Raw genomic sequence first — 17,686 nt, forward strand, 5'->3', positions numbered from 1 at the left:
AGAAACTTTCACTGGGCTTCAGGAAGAATTCACCAAAGAGAAACTTCCTGTAGCCTGCATGGACCCAAAAGCTATTTGGTAACAAGCAAAATGGATGATAATTAGGATTTTTCCAGCCCAGTCCAGTCTTTCACTGCACTTTTGCTCCTGGTAATTCCAAAGTTCAATTCGTACTTGCCTAAACAGAATGATGCCTGCACTTGAAGGGGCTATGAACTACATGAATTGCTCTCCATCTCTCCAAAGCTCTTCCAGCGCAAATGGCACACTGGATTAAAGATGCCAAACTTGATTCCAGGTTTTGCAACACTCCTTCATTTAAGATGGCAATTTCCTTTAACATCTACCAGAACCTGGTGGCTGGCTCTTTTTTTTGTTGTTGTTTGTTTTGCTTTTAACCATATGAACGTAATCTTTATCAGCTGAAAATTATATGCATGGCAGATTGAGAGTTTCATCCTAGGGCTACTTTAATGAATTGCAGAACCAGTCAGTAACTGACTAAAAGCAGAAATCAATTGTACCAGTTACCAATTGACTTAGTTTAACTGTAGAATTATTTGTTCAGACAGCAAGAAACTATTTACATGTGCTACTTTTGAAATTTACCTCTAGCTATGACCATATGGTAATTTAACTTTTAAATTGTATTTACTGCATTCTTATACTTTAATCAGTCAGTGCAAAGCTAAACTCTTCAGAACCCCACGTTTAAGCTTGAAACACAAAACTTTTGCAGTTTCTTTCTGCCTTTGAGCGGTTGCCATCTTCAGATAATAACAGATCAATCACTGCTCAGCCCTTTGAAGTGTAACAGTTCAAACGTGTCTACTGCCTTGATACCCTACCGTATGTTTTACTCCAAGCCGAGGCTAAACTTTCCTACTTCAGAAGTAATGAGCTCTGCTCAATTAGCAGAGCAAGGTTTTTTTCTGAGTGTCACACAGAATTAGTTTCAAGATCTCTATTTCCAACAGGCATTTGTTAATCTTTTTGTATAGCTCGCACGAAACTTGTGATTCAAATACACGTAGGCAGTCAAATAGCTGGGCTGCTTCAAGTACACATGACTCTAGAACTCAGCTAGGCTTTCAGAGAAGCAATTTGATTTTACATTTCGGAAGTGATGACATGGCTACTTTAGGTAGAAAAGGAATCAAGGCTTGCAGGAGGAGGAAATACTTCTTATTAGACCAGATATCTTTGGAAGTGGCAAAGCAGCTTTGGAGCAAACCATCCCATCACTGGATTCTCATTTTTTCCTCTCTCTTTCCTCTTCCTCTGTGCATATGCCTATATATACACATACAGACTTAAGACCCAATACACAGTGGTGTTCAATATGTGTTCTCCCACTCTTTGAATTATGACTTTTTTCTCTTAGTTTCTTTATAGGTTGTCAGGACTTTTAGTAATAAACAACATCTTGAATTTAGTCTGTGATGGTGGCTGCTGCATGATGAGGTAATCTTTCCCTTTGTGAGTGAAAAGGAGAGGACTATGTGCTTGTATTTTAGCAGGTCTTGGTGTGAAGAAGGGGAGGTTTTCCTCCATGGCTGACTGGAGCATTGCTTTGTCTCTTTCAGATTTTTGCTTGAGGGAAGAAAGGAAAGATCTGGTCTATCCTGGAGAAGTGAGAATAGATTTTCTTCTCCTAAAAGAAACTTGACAAATCAGTGTTAACTACTTTGTGCATAGCATTTCAATAAATGCATAAGAAAATAGATTAAAAAACAAATAGGGTTTTTCTTCCCTGCAAACTCTAGTTTTCTGTACCAGACAAAAGCAAATGACCAGTGTTTGTGCCCTCCCAAGAATGAGGGCAGGAGGAGTCCCGAATGGATCAGCACTACCATCTCTTTCCAGGCTTTTTGGTATTATTCAAGCAGGGTGGGTTACGAAAGCAAACAGGAAATTGTAGATCTGTATGGGAAGCAATATTATTTCTTCCATAGAGGGTGTCTGTTGTTCTACATGATATGGCTGTGTGCATTACTGTCATAAGATATTGACAGGAAATCCCTTAATGAGAAAATGATTTTTTTATCACCTCTTCATCATTAACCATTTTATAACTCTGCATTTTTTGTCAGCTTCATGTGGTGAGCTAGTTAAGCTCAAAGGGATGAACAGCGGGACTTGTGCCACAGCAGGAACGTGTACCAGAGTCCCCTGTGTACCTGCATGTCCCCTGCGTGTGTACCAGACATGTCCCCTGCCCCAAAGTTGGGTTGCCTTATGGCAGTCACGGACCCTGTTTCATGGCAGGAATGGGCTATCAGCAGGCTGCCCACAACCTGTGAGGAACTAGAAGGATGGAAGGCTGAAAGACAGCAGTGAGAAAGGCTGTGAGGACCCTGATTTACAGTGGGTGGGCCTGTGGCACGGGCATCATGTACCTGGGCTGCTGGGTGCATTGGGTTCACCGTACTCACCTCAGCAGTGTTGCTGAACCACTGTTTTGGCTGCCTAGTTCACCTATGTGTGGTACATCTGCCTCAGAGAAGACCCTCAGCTGCCCATTTTAGAACTCCAGGGGATCGCAGATTTTGTTCGGTGGAGTAATGAAGGGCTTCAAACACTACCTGTAGTCTACTGCAAGGCAATTTCAACCTTTAAATCTTACACATACTGGTTTTGCTTTCATCAGTATTCGAGTCCATCCTTCTGCTCATCTTTCCTCCCACTAACTGTCACCATTTTAATTTATATCACCAAAAAGTCACAATTCCACCTTTTAGGCATGTCTGCAATAATGACTTTGTTTCCAGGGCTGCTGGGCTTCAATACTTCAGTGCCTCTGTGTACCAGGCTGTTTTTCTGTGAGCATGCATAGATGTTGAACTCTAGTTTTTACACGCCCAAACTTTGAAACTGGTGAAGATGAATACCAACACACCACCACAGTCTCCCATGCTGGGGAAAGCTTACAGGCAGCCGATTGCCAACTGTCATCAGCCACTTAAGGGAAAGTTAGGGTTGATGACCCTGCTGCTGGTGGAGTTTCCTTCTATCCCGGATATAAACATGCTGTCCTAGTTGGAGTTGAGTGTTATTTTTAGCTATGACCAAAGTGCATCTGAAAAGCCAGTTCTGTTGCTCTTGGAAAATACCAGATCAGTCCGAGTGCCAAATATGCTGGGGAAATGCATTCTTGGAGAGGGCTCACCCCGGACAGCCTGCATGAACTCTTCACGGCTTCTGCTCCTCTCTTTTTCCCACACGCAGGCAGGCGCGCTCACACGCACACACAGCGACAGCAGCTTGGAACTGCACAGGAGGGTGGTGAACCATGCTCAGCGTATCTTTGTTCAAGAACAAATTCAAAGTATGTCCAGTATGTTCATTCACCTAATCGAATCTAAGCTTCTTTGCCAAGCAGTGTTATTGCTTTGGTCATAAGCAGGAAGTTTTATTTAAATGGCAAGAAAACATTAATAGAGCCCTTGTTTTTCTGTTTTCTGAAAAAGCCATGGACACATAACTTTTATACATGGCTGAATAGATGATCTGAACATAGCCTTGCCTTAAGCAAAAGTTACTGGGAGTTGTCACTAACATAAGAAAGGTCGTGTATGAGAGGGGATGGGCAAACTGCAGACATCAGAATAATCCTTTGGAGAAGGCGGCTCTCAGGTGATTTTGGAAGAGGGACGGTTGGTGGACCAAAGCAGAGAAAACAAGTCCATAGCACCAAAAGACTTTCCCCCCACAGCAGGACGCAGTGGGGGACTGCTCGGCACAGATGATGCTGCAGCCTGGATGCTGTGAGGTAGCGTGGATGGTGTGGGGAAAGCAGGGTGGATGCCGTGGAGCAATGTGGCTGCTAAGGGGCAGTTCAGACGCCGTGCAGCCGGCTGGGAGTTCCCGCTGCCCAGGTAAGCACGGCCCACGGGGAAGCTACTCCTGGTGCGACTCTCTGTGGAGGGGGACGCCCGCCGGGGCATGGAGGAGGCAGTGGCACCAGGGCAGCCTTGCACCTTCCTCCCGCGAGTGACAGGGGCGACCCGCTGCACCGGGGCTCCGCTCCCAGCCCCGCAGCGCATGCCGCCCGCGGGGAGCACGGCCTCGCGTGGGTGCTGCCGTGCCGTGCGTGTCTCCCTCCCCGGTGTGCGGGGCCACCCCGGGCAGAGCCCAACCCGCCAACGGGATGAGGTGGCGGCGGCAGCGGGGTGACAGCGCGGCAAGGAGCATGCGTGCGGGAGGGGGGGGTGAGGGGGAGGAGGAGGAAGAGGAGGAGGAGGAGGGATGGCGCGGGGAGGCGGCCGCTGTTTATGTGCAGCCGGGCAGGCTGCGCCTCGGCAGAGAGCGAGTGGCCGGCGGCGGTCCCGCTGCCCGCTCCGCACCATGCGGGTTCCGCTGCCTCCGCGCGCCGCGGCGGCAGTGGAACTGGAGCAGGGGCAGCCAGCGCGGCGCCCCGCGCCATGGTGACGGGCTCGGCGCTGGGATCCCGCAGCCGGGACCGAGCCGCGCCGCCCCGCTACTCGTCCCCGTCGGCGGGCGGGCGGCGCGGCGGGGCGGCGGCGGTGGCGGTGCTGGCGGGGCTGTGCGCCCTCTGCTACGGCAACTCCCTGCGGGGCGAGTTCGTGCACGACGACGTCTGGGCCATCGTGAACAACCCCGACGTGCGGGCGGCCGCCCCCGTGGCTGCCGCCTTCGCCAACGACTTCTGGGGCAAGCGGATGGCCGAGAACACCAGCCACAAGTCCTACCGGCCCCTGTGCGTCCTCACCTTCAAGTAAGTGCTCGCCGCCGGCGCTGCAGTGGCTCGGCTCATCCTCCCCGTCTCCCGGCCCCTCTCCCGGGGCGAGCCGGCCAGCGGGCGGAGGAAGGCGGCCAGTACCGGGTGGGGTAAAGCGGGACACCCCCTCTATCCCCTTCCCAGCACAGTCGCCTCTGGTCCCGCGTCCTCGGCTTCGTGATTCAGCATTTCTGCCCGGAGCTGTACGGGACGCGGGGTGCCCCCGGGTGGTAAAGGGGCCGTGGCTCGGCCCAGTGGAAGTTAACTGGAGAAAGGGAGTGATGAAGAGCCGCTCCGGCGAAGCCTGGCGCTGTCCCGGCAAGTTCCCCGTTTCTCTCTCAGTTTGGGAACAGGTGGTGACTCTTCCCCAGGCTGCGGGGGGTAAAAGGGAAATTTCGGAAAGCTCTTTTTTTTTTGCTGGGAAGAGTGTTCAGACTGAATTCCCCGTGAGTTCTTCCTCTGCTGTATCTCCGGTACTTTTTTCTCTGCAATTGAATGATCACGCCAGAAACTTCGCCGGTGCTGTTTCGAATCAGACTCACAGTCATCTGTACCTTTCTTTTTAACGCTAAGCGAAGGGGTCTGCTCCGTGTACCGCGCCAGGGCTGGCAACAGCAAGCCTCTCCTGACAGCCCCGGAGTTCCCCGCCAACCTCGTCTGCCTCAGACGTTCCCTGTGTACCAGGCAGAGCTGATGAGGAGGGACTGTGCTTTCACAGGAATGAAGGGAAGTTGAGTAGCGGCAAAGTAACTGACAGTTACCGTTGCTTATCCTAGAAGGAAAACCCAGACAGCTCTCTTTCCCCGAGAAAGATAATTTGTAGCAGACCAGCTTAGTTACAGTTCCTACAGTTTGCCATACTTCCCTTTAGCTTGTTCGCTTCTTATTTATTCTGATCAAACAAATGATGGTGGATATTTACCATGTTTTAGGATTTAAAAACAATACGGGTGTTTGCAGGGAGCTGTGCTGAAGAACTAATGTAGCTGGGCAGCGTTTAGCACCGAGTCTTGTTTGTAGGTGATGGGTAGATGCTCATTACAAACCTATGGCAGGCATAAGGAACTAACTATATAGACCATATAGTAAGTATGCCAGGAGGAGGTGTTACCGGAACCTGGTTGACTCTGCTAATTGAGTAACTTCATTAAAATACCTGATTCATAAATAGCATTTAATGAACTATGTGAAAATTGCGTGTTTCTGTGAGGCAAGAGCAGTTCTGGGCAATGCAGCATCCCTTCAGCACTCCCACGGAGCGCTGGCCACCCTTCGGTTGTTAAGGATGGGCTCAGAGCCAAGAGCCATCAGTATCGGCTATCAGGGAAGCAGGGCTGGGTGGGCACAGGGTGGCATATCCGCAGTAAAGCGAGACTGAACTGCACAGACCTTTGTAAACTCGCTTGTCTAGGGCATGTTTTGTACCTGCTTCTCAAAGGAGCTCTCGGCAGGTTTCTGTGGAGAGCAAAGGGGATGTAGGCAGCCACGGGCAGAGCTGGCTTTGTGGACACAGAGTGCCTTCTCCATCGGGTGTCCAGCCAAACTGTTGCAGCTGGGGGAGCTGTCCGACTAATCCAGCAATGCATTGAGGGGCAGGGGATATAATTTCAGAGGTGGGTGAACCTGCACGTATCACCACTGGCCATACTGTGTGCAGTATTGGTGCTGGGCTTGGCCTCCTCGATTGGGTTGCAGGACTGAGGTTACATTATGCTAATTAGCAAAAGAATCTTAGACTTTAATAATGGAACAGAAACTAAATGCTTTGGTTCCCATTTACATGTCTTGACTCTGAACTGGCTTTGCCTTTGCTATTCAAAGGGGTGTGTGTGTAAAGTGCTGCCTCCATCTAGTCCTTTTTGGAAATTAGCGAGACTAATTTTGAGAGTAAGATTTCATCCTCAAGTGCTTATAATAACCATAAACTAAGACATAGGGTCAAAGTCAGAATCATTTTTTCATGGCTTGGCATTGCATTTGGAATAGGGAAGGAACTGTTTATCTTCCCTGGCTGCAGAAGATTATTTCCACCACATCCCAAATATCCTTCCATCCCTCCAGTTTCCACATTCTTCGCATTTCATTTCTATCAGTAGGGTGTCAGAGAAGGATATTGAGATCTGGGTGGAGTGGATCCTCCAAACCCAGCGCTTCCAAAGAGACTGCAGGGAGCTTTTGCCACGCAACACTGAGCCTGTGGTTGAGCCATGCTCTGCCTGCCAGAGCCATCCACCCCTGCCTTGCCCAGCAGGAGGTTGCTGGTTGCGTGCTGTCCTCTTGCAGAAGGAAAAAGGATTTAACCTGATGCTTGTAAAATGCTCTGCAGAAATGGACTTTTAACAGAATGGAAATTAATATTGTTTGTTAATACTTCTGTTAGGATTTAACAGAGGATTAATTATCAAGTATCCACTTAGGATACTTGAAAAAAACAGGATCTTGCTGAGGAAGAGAAGCAGGGGATGCTGGTGGAGGTGGTTGTGGTGGTGTATTCTGATCTCTTTATTTTTTATTATTTACTTGTTTGGGTTTTTTCTTTTTTCTTTTTTTTTTTTTTTTTTTTTTTTTTTGGTGCTAATTTGGTCAAATCCAAGGCATTTTAATAGTAGCATGATTCTTCATAGCTGCCCACTGGTTCTGCATCTCTTGCATGAAACTTTCATCTGGAAAGGCGTGTTTTGGGTCTTGCTGTACTAAGATTAAAAATCTGGGAGATCTCCAAACTTTATGTACAGAACAGATGTGAAGGGTGGGCTGAGATTTGCATCTACAGATCCATCAGTCTATGGAAACTTTGTCTTGGTGTCTTTTCTGTCCTTCATGACTGTGAAAGTAAGAGGAAGGACTCATGATGCCCAGTAGACTTCTCTTAAGGCTGAATATATCCTATATATATCCTATGTAGTCCTGAAATGATCTCAATTAAAGAAATTTATCACCTGTTTGTCAGACAAATCTTAAGCAGACATTACCGAAATTCTGTAACAGTAGTGCAGTGTCCCTGACAAATTTGCAATCTTAAATGACAGCCCTCCTCCTTCCGGTAACTAATGCTCTGGAGCCAAACAGTGAAAAGAGCTCAAGTATTTGACATCATTCACACCGGGTCTGTCAAGATTCAGAGGAAAATAAGAGCGGCCCATGTTACTGGAACCATTGAGCAAACTTAAAATATTCTCAGGACTGCTGCATTGTTTTGTGGGGGTTAACATCAGAAGGGGGAGAAAAAAAGCCTGCACATGGCCTGTTGAATTAAATAATGTTTGCTTTGTGTCTTTGAACTTCTCTCACCTTTTTTCTTGACTTCAGTAGAGTAAGGGGGTGTTAAAATTAGTTGTTTCAGAAACATTCCTGTTTTAAGTTGGTAGCTGTTAGGTGAAAGGTCTAGCACAACTCCTCATCTGCACAGGAGCTGAGATGGTAGGCAATGGTTTTGCTTAGTCCTTATGAAAAACTTACTGAACTCTCTTTTCCAGTTGCTGTCACTCAGGGAATGTTTACCTGCACCTATTTTCTTCTCCAAGAAGTGATTCAGTATACTTCTTTCTAAAGAAGGTGGCTTTTTGGACTCAGGATATACACTGTTTCTTGGTGTCTTCCCTGTAAAATGTTAAGAAGAAGAGTGGAAAAAAAGAAAGAAGAAAAAAAAAGAAAGAGCTGCCAGTTCTGTAATTCACCCAGGATTTTATATTTAAACTGGGTGCTTTCTGTCTTACACCTTTTCTCCGCTAACAGAAGTTCAGTGAATCATTTATTCCCTCGGTAGCACTTAAGTTATTCCTTGGTTCCAGTGGTTTCATAAAACTGTTTCGCAACTGTTGAAGCAGAAGGTGCAATCCTCAGTGCTGTCTCCCTCCCTCTTTCTCTTCTTGTCTGCCAAATCCCCATTTAGATAGATTTTCAGCCCAGAAACAAACAGGTGATGGAAGTTTGGTATAGTCACCAACACAGCAGACTTAGCCTGAAGGTGTGCAGTGGTAGGAAACGGTGAGAGAGAAGCCTTTTGAAGAACCCTAGTGCCAAGATTTAAAGACTCTTAATCAGAGATCAGTCTCCTGGTTTTGCAGGTGGTTGAGAAGGGAAGGCTCTGCCTGCTCAGCCTTTTTGGCAGAGGATAGAGAGCACTGCCATGGGGGATGCTGGTAAGGGAGGTACCTAAAGTGACAGCTCACCAGGGACAAAAGACTGGTGGTGACAGGTCTAGGTCATGTAACCATGACAGACTCATGAGGATGAAGCACATCCTCATGAAGGAAGGAGGGAAGCACAGCACGTAGGTGGTCTTCCTTCAAAGAGGTGGAAGTTACTGTTCACTGGGAATGTGCTTAGCTCAGTGGGAAGGGTTTAAGAGTGCCCATCTCAGCTGCTGCTGAGTGGTTCTCATGGCCCAGGAGGAGAAGAGCTGGGAGAGACAAGCTGTGAAGGGGAATGCTACTCTCCACCAGAGAAGACATAGACACAGAGTTTGTGCATGCACAGAGCCATGCTACTAGTACTGTGGCTGGAAAAAATGGGAAAAAGACACATCAAAAAGCCCAGGCTGTGCTCAGCTGCTCACTGCAGAGAGGTTGACCTTCCAGGCCTGCCCACTGAGGCTGCTAGCCAGTGATGGCTTGGCTACATACCTGCTAGGAAGTAAATGGGATCCTTCAGCAGCGGTGCAGTATTCTGTTTGGGCAGCAAACGCGTAATGCAAGACTATCAGGGGCTTCGCATCAAAGCGTTCAATGACTGTGAGCTTGGGTTAGGTGTAAATACATAGCCAAAGAGAGAATTAATTCAATAATTCACTGCCAACCTTCTGATGTAGCTGCTTACAGCTGATCCTTCTGTTTTTTCAGCTGTATCAATGGCATGAGTTTCAAGGACAGGGAGCTTAAGAAAACCAAAACAAGCCACGGAAGAAAAGAAGACCTTAGATTTTATTTGTTCTTGATTCAATGTTTCATTACAGTTTGACATCACAGAGTAATACAGTGGGGCTATAATGTGTCAGGTTAAATACACAGTGCATGAGTATTCTGTTCGCTCTACATCTATAATAGGGCAATATCACAACATTTAAGATTGTATCAGTATTTCTTCTGTACAGCTTAGTCTAATATTTCTAGCTATAGCAATCACTCTCCATACTGATACTGTGATACCTGCCATGAAATTGATATAGTACTGGTGTAGCCATGCTGGGTGAGGGGGAGCTTGTGAAGGGAGGCAGTTGCTTTTTTTTTAGACTAGTTTTGTTATAGTTGGAATACATGGACACATTTCTAGGCATATAAGCTTTTCTTCTGACCCAGAGCAGAGTGCCTTTTTGCCATTTCCCATCTGTACAGAGGGCGTACGTGCCTCAAAGCTTGGTTTTTCCCAGTTCCAGGTGCACTGAATTCCTTTCCCACTTGAATGTAGTCTTCATGTCTGGTGTCTGATGTTTTTGGTTGTAAGTTTGGGCTGTGTTTCTCTAGGGGGGGCAGCAGGGTTGCTTGCACTCCCTGGAAGGAGGAGAGGATTCCTGGGGAGCGTTGGGGGAAGCTCACTGCCTCGGAAGGAGGGCACAGACCTCCTTGCAGCCAAGCGCGGAGGTAAGGATCTGCCCAGTGGCAGAGGTCTGTACAAAACATGTAGGGCTTCTGCCTAGTCACAACACTTTCTCAGTCCATAATACTCAATAAAATTTGTCTGTCTCTTGAATTAAAAGCCTTTTACTATGAGGAGAAGAGTTCACTAAAATGTCTGGGCAGATTCTGCTGAAAGATCTGGCTGAGGTGAATCCAGTAACGCCTGTGTTTGCTGCTTGCCTCAGTGGTGTTTTGTCTCTATTTAACACCTACCAGTTCCTGGGGATTTTCTCTCATTCAGCATCCTACTCCTTCTGTACTAATGTCACCCTTAATTTTCTTTTGTCATCTTTTACCTAAAGAGAGCTTTTGACCAACCTTCTTCCCCACAGGAGCATCCCTGTCAATACTCTTTAGAATCCATGAAAATAAAGTACTCCGGTTGCTGCTGGTTAGCTAAAGGCATTTTTCTGCATTTACTTGTTCTCTTTCTGACTGCTTTCCTGGGCTTTCTCATTTATCGTCTCTCAGATTTAAAGAAAATAAAAGAAAGCGCTGTTCTCTTTTCACTCTCCATATTGTGGCTTTTATTCTTCTTTGCTTCTGTATAAACAAATGTGGCACTTCCTTCATGGTCTGCAGCTTGAGCTGAAAGATTGCCAGTTATTTCAAATTTGGTGGGAAACTCTTGTACCCAGTTTGAAAATATTGTCTTCATTATGCCTAATAACTTAAAACTAGGTTTCTGCTTTGTTTTCTGTCCTTGATGAGTGACTGCAGCTTGGCTCTTCATTGCATCGCATCTCATCTCTTTCTTTCTCTCTGCTCTCGGAAGAGGACTGCTTGATGGCTGCTGAAGTGTTTCATGAGATGTTTGCTTTCTTCAGTACATTGCTCTTGCTAAGATGCTACTCAAGGATAATTTTGAAGACAAACTCTCTTTTGTTCGACATCTAGGTAAAATGACACCTGCTTTATCATTTTGTCAATTGCCATCATCTGGCTGGTTTTTAATTCTTCAAGGCTGTTTGTGGAGACACATCTAAAGCCATGTGAATGATGCCTTCAGTATTAGCACAGCAATGACCATCAAGCCACACTTTCTAGTGTTCCACTAGGAATTTCTGCCCTGGCATGTTTGCTGCTTCCAAGGTGCTGCTACTTCCCAGTCTAATTGTGATTTCTGTTTTCTTTTCCTTGCCCTACTGGAAAGTAATAACCTGCTTTGAATGCCAGTGCTTTAACTAGTGCTCTTGTAAATGATGACTGTTGTGCTCTAAGGGAATTCCTATAGCTTGGGAATTGATATGGCCTCTGTCTTCTCACCCATCCCCGTTATAGCAAATCAAGCAACAAACTATTTAAGCCTTATTGTCCATTTAATTCTGAGGCATTGTACTGAACTATGAAAATGCTATCAGCACAAATCAGCGCAAAGTGCTGTTGCGCTGTGATAGAAACTCTGCTGTGCTTGTGCTGGCCATCGCACGAGCAATGCTGCAAAGGGGGCTTATTTTCTTTTTACTGCTACAGATTTTTCATTAGTCCTTGAGCAGTTTCCATGTAGCTTTAACCATTATTACCACTGATGCAGCTGCGCCATTTCTGGAGTGCAGATGCTCATTTTCCTGGCACGAAGTAGATGCATCTGTAGCATTTATAAGGAGATTCCACCATGCACTGAAATTAGGCATTAATTTGCATAAAGTTTGCCATATATATCATGCAATTCCAAAAGGAAGGGAAGATCGCAGGAAGCTTAATCCATCCTTGTATGTTGGATTAATTTATATAAATCTGCATGCGAGCCTACCTCTATAAAAACTGTGGGGGTTTTATGAGGTGTGGGATGCTCTGAGACTTTCCATTAAGTGTTATTTGCTATAACAAATTACCATTATTATCCTGTGCATTTCTATTTCATAACATGGTGTGGGTTTTGTTAGTCTTTTGAAAATAATAAAACAGATTAAACTAAACAAGAGCTGACCAGGGATAATAACAAAGTCTATAAAAAGAGAAACTCTCCAATTATGGTTTACAATATAATTAAATTGTAAGAGGCCTTAAAAAAGGTTGAATGAGTCTTTGTGTGTGCCAGTGGTTGAAAAGCACTGTATTAGAGCCCGGAGGTGCTGATGATTATATATGGTAACTAGATATGTATGGAATTTGTCCGTGAGCCCCTAATCTTGCAGCATAGACCCCTGTAGTTCTGGTTATGTGGGGATGAAGTCACGGAATCCCACTCGATTTCCAGGCCCTCTGTACGAAGAATTGCTTACCCAGGAAGGTGTGTCCCTGCCTGATGACTTATGTAGAGGACGAGTAAGTTCCTGTGGCTTGAGGGGTAGCATGGTGCATGGTCTGGGCTCTACACGAGTCAGTTGTCACTCCTCAACCAAGGTGGCAGTGCTGGGGGGGGAGGGAGGGTAAGTGGTTAACTAGGAATGCTGATAGGTGCTGCTTGTACTTCTAAGAGCAAGAGTGATTTGATTTCTTTTGGAGAGCTCTTTTACAAGCTCTACTCTGTGGACCTTCAACAGTTGGTGCCTGTGGAAGTCTGAGAGCAGAGCTATGTAATTCCTTTTCCTAGAGTGGATGGTGGAGGAATGGAAAAGCTGCTGTAGGTGGCAAGGAAAACTACAACACTGTTCCTGGAAAACATCCATTAGCCTTAACAAATCAAGGGATTTCTGTGTTAGGCATATGCCTCTTATTTTTGTATACCTCCTGCTTGGGCATGTAGCTTTGGCAGTGCTCTGTCTTGGGTGTTACATGCTGAACTGCACATGCTGCAACACTTGGACACAAAGACTGATGTTAGGACAAGAATCTGCTCGAATACATGTTTCAGTGCAGCATTCTCTGCCCTGATGGGACACCTGATCAATGCTGAGATTTCTGTAATAAGCTTTTATTTTGGTGGTAGCTTGGGTGATGCTGATCAGCGCTATTAGAAGATACCTGTCATCTGGTATTGAGAGACTGCTCTTCTGTATATGTGATCTTTCCCCTCCTTTTCCACATGGCCTTTTGAGGGCCTTTGTGTTTGAACTGCCATTCACCACTTCTCAGGAGGCTTAGCCCACTCTTTTCCCCCAGGGACTCTTCCAGCAGAGGTGTTGAAGCAATGTAAAACTCTTCCTCTCCAAGAGCAGGTGGCTCTCCTGAGGAAAAACCTCCTTGTCTGAGATGGTGGTGTTTCAGGTGTCTCCATTCCTAGGACCATGGTCACTTGCTTTATTCAGCCCCAGATCTATACTGTCTGCAAACACCTCTCTGGTTTGATGAGCAGTCAGTCCAAAAAACCTGCCCAGCCCAAACCATGTGCTGTCCTAGCTGTGTGATCTACCAAGGCCATACCATGTATCTTACAAGTTGTGCTTTAGCTCAGGCAGATGTTATGATCTTCATGGAGAAGCAGCTAAGGTCTTCCATCTCACACCATCCTGCAAATTAGAAATGATGGTAATGTTTAGTGTCTTTGGGGCTTGCGACTTAAAAGATGAAATACTTTCCCCAATTGTGGGCCTGTTTAGATATGGAAATACACAGACAACTCCTTCCCTCCAGTGGAGTACAGTTGTGAAGCCAGAGCTTCTGTTCATCAGCATTATGTTGGATAAACACCACTTCTTACTTGATTTTGAGATTCGTATCTCTGTTTTACTTCCTTTGTTTGCTGAGCTGTATACCGTGTATAATTATTACATGACTCCATGATAATGCTGCTGGCAGTAAACAAAGACAAGTCTGAATCTCTGTAAGGGTATTAAAGTTTAAGAAGGGAGAAGTCATTTTTGATTTACTTATCTTCTCCTGCTCCCTTGCCCACAAGTTTCTTCATAGTTGACCACAATGGAGCAAATTTGGCTTCCCACATTAGGCTACCTTTTTCTTCCCCATGGGTGTGTGAGTGTGCTGGGGAGCTTGTGACTTGGATTAGAGCTGTTTGGAGCCCCAGATTTGCTAGCCCGTTTGACGTGCAATAAATTCAAGCACTGCTAACTTTTCAAAATCATTCTGCTGGGATTGGTTCAGGACAAAAGAATGTTTCCTTCATTGCTGTGTGGCCTAATTTCTTATGACAAAGAGATTTAGCAGCAAAAAAACACTGGTGTGAATATAGCACCTGCACACATTCATGTTTAGTATTCATGGACCACCAATGATGGTGTTTAAGACATACACTGAGGCATGCTTGCAGTCAGATTTTGCTGTTTAATGGAAGGCTGAATACCATGGTGTTGTTATGGTTGTGTTTTGTTCTGCTTTTTTCCCCTTCTTTATTGTTTTAAGAATACACAGGGGAATAGCCAAGCTGTGAGGCTGCTTTTACATAGCTGTTTTCAGTAATTTACCTCAGGTAACTCGCAGCTTATAAGGCTTGTTGACTTGATGCTTGCCCAAAGAAGGGGCATGAAGAGCATGCCCTGACTTTGGGATAGAGTCACCTATCCTGGGGGCAGGAAGATCTCCCTCTCAGAAGATCTCTCCCATGAGATTCTGCCTGTCTTGCCAGTAGACCTGTTTTGCAGGATGCGAAGTGATCAGACATGATCTGTGGAGACTAATGAGAGATTTTTCCAGAGTACTGTTGGATGTTGTGGGGGTAGTGAGTTAGCCAAATAAACAGAATCATAGAATAGTTTAGGCTGGAAGGGACATTCAAAGGTCATCTAGTTCAACCCCACTGCAATAAGCAGGGACATCCTCAACTAGATCAGGTTGCTCAGAGCCACAGCCAGCCTGGCCTTGAATGTCTCCAGGGATGGGGCATCCACCACCTCCCGGGGCAGCCTGTGCCAGTGTTTTGCTAAATGAGAATCTCTTACATTCTGACGCATGGGTTCATATCATGTGATAGCCTGAGCACTTCTGGTCTTCACTGTCCTCACCTGCTCACATCTGCTTTCTCCAGAAATGAGGTTCCCAGAGCATGCTTTGGCGTTTGAGTGACGACTGTGCTTTACCCAGCTGATTTACAGCCAGAAATTGTTCATTTTTATAAAGATTGGGTCCTGCAGGTGGTCCCTGCCATTGCACACGTCTGCAGGGGCCTCTGAGTGGGAACTTTGTCTTCTTTGGGCAGGGTGGCCCTATGCTGCCCCTTGTTCCTGCAGTGTGCTGAAAACAAGATTAAGGCCTGGGGGTTCCCACTGCTGCAGCATATTTACAGCTGAAACTCTGGCTGGATGTCTGTTACTGCCATTTGCTGTGGTTTGTCATTCTGTGCTGGTAGAAATGAGGGAAAGTGATGTATGCTGCTGCCCTGAAGTGGCTTGCAGGAGAAATGGGGAAAAAAAACCAGAAAAAGCCCCAACTCTTCATGTTATTCTTGAATCACACAGACTGATGTCTTGTCAAAATGCAGCTGCATCAACCCATACTTCAAAGGGAAAGGTCATGTCATGCTAAAATCTCACTTTTGCCAAACTCTGAGATTCAACTATTGCCTCCATGAACACTGGGAGTGGGAGCAGAGTAGGAATGCACAAGTAAGACTCTTGGTCTGGTAAAGTTGGATTGGCCTGGAAAATGCAGCCCAGGACAGATAACGCTCTGTTGCTTATGAGTAAGGAATGTAGAGAGTATTTATAAAAAGCATATGTTGTCTGGCCCTTACAGACATACCACACCTCCCCTGTCTTACAAAAAAACCTAAGGTGTTTGCATAGTAGCAACAGCTCAGTGGCTTTGCTGATGCATCATGTATGTCATGGGAGACCTGGAGTCTGTTAGTAACAACAGGAAGGGTTACTGACCCTTTAGCATGTTTACAGCAACATGCAAAATATTTAGACTGAGTCTTCTTTTCACTGGCTGTCTTGCTTTATTTTTTAATGTCCGCTTACATTAGTGCTTCCGAATTCCTTGTTCATATATGGAGTCTTCCATAGACAGAGGCACCATGTATATATGTGTGGGGGTGTGTACATATATATATATATATATATTTGTCCAAATATACAGATGCGGTTGATTGTAAAGAGAATTATCTTCAACTGCATGTAAGGCAAAGCCTGTCAGCAGCTATTAAGCAAGCTGGCTGTAAAAAACAGTGACCAAAAAAATGTGTTAATACACGCTGTCAAACAAATGTCATAACAGCTTGTTATGTTTTCCTTTTTTTTTTCCACAGTCAACACAAATGATGAACCCCAATTGTCTCACTGAATCGAGAGTGATGTTAGCTAACTTATCTTTACCATCAGTGTCCTTATCAAAGTGATTAGACCATCTTGGTAGTGTAGCCTTGATGTTGGTAAAGCATGTAAATAAATGCTTAGCCTTCAGTATATGAAAATATTTTGAAAGTTAAATGGGAATAAATGCAGCTGGAATGCCAAGCGGATGCTCCAGAGCCTTACCAAGCCCTTGCCTTGGCTGTTCCCAAGGAAAACCATCTATTCTGTTGTAGAAAATAACTACCCATATTGTAAACCTGTCACGTGGCTGTGACAACCACAGAAGGTGCCAACTGGGAAACAGGACAAGTGCTGTATTTCTGATGTTGGCCGGTGTTATTTGCTGCTAGGGAAGTACAGACGTTGCCTCACTGCAGTAAACTGTAGTGGGAGGGCACAAGCCTCTCCCATCTTGGTGCCAAGAAGATTGCCAGATGAAACCACATATTTTAAAAACTGGGGAAGTGGTTTCTCTTTAATCAGATAAACCAGAAGTTCAGAGCTATTTGCACTAATTAGTTTAATAGAACTTAAAAGATTGCAAATTAGGCAAAGAAAGCATGATTTACAGTATTTGAAAGATGTCCTGCTATTACAAGACCTCTCCAGTCTAGTAATGGTTCCATTTTATTTCCTTACAGGTTAAACATATTGCTGGCTGGTATGAACCCCTTCTATTTCCATGCAGTGAATGTAATTTTACACTGTCTAGTGACTCTTGTGCTGATGTACACTTGTGACAAAGCTGTGTTCAAGGACTGCCGACTTGCTTTTGTCACGGCGCTGTTCTTTGCTGTGCATCCCATTCACACCGAGGCTGTAAGTATGTGACACACAAAAACTGGGTGACACAGAAGCTAAAGATAAATGTATACTTTAAATTATTTTTTGTTTGTTTTTAAAGCAAGCTCTGAGTCATACAGAGCATGGCACTTGTGATTTTTTTCTATGGAGGAGGAAAGGTGAGAATATACTATGTTTAAAATAATTTGCAGGAGTCATTAAGAAAAAAGCGTATTCATACTTGCCATCTCTCTGCTCTGGCACTAAATCCTTATTGATGTTCCTAATCGGCGATGCTGGGAATAAATGGACAGTCATTCAGATGATGAAAATGTTGAGTCTTCTGAAACCAAAGACCTCAGTGAGGCTACGGTCTCCTGCTGGGACGTTGTTGCATGCCTTCAGTCATCTCCTAT

General features: G+C 45.3%; 1 protein-coding gene across 1 annotated transcript in view; it reads left to right on the forward strand.

The window, feature by feature from the left end:
- Nucleotides 1–4,424: 4,424 nt before the first annotated feature.
- TMTC1 (transmembrane O-mannosyltransferase targeting cadherins 1) overlaps nucleotides 4,425–17,686 on the forward strand; it is a gene marked incomplete at both ends in the record, with an annotated part of 140,450 nt that continues 127,188 nt past the window's right edge. Inside the window, 2 exons of the mRNA XM_080635398.1 lie at nucleotides 4,425–4,738; nucleotides 17,129–17,306. Of these exons, the coding sequence (XP_080491524.1) occupies nucleotides 4,425–4,738; nucleotides 17,129–17,306 (492 nt within the window). The remainder of the gene's footprint in view (nucleotides 4,739–17,128; nucleotides 17,307–17,686) is intronic.

The sequence above is a fragment of the Psittacula echo genome, assembly GCF_963264785.1.
Source record: "Psittacula echo genome assembly, chromosome: 1".
NCBI classification, from domain to species: Eukaryota; Metazoa; Chordata; class Aves; order Psittaciformes; family Psittacidae; genus Psittacula; species Psittacula echo.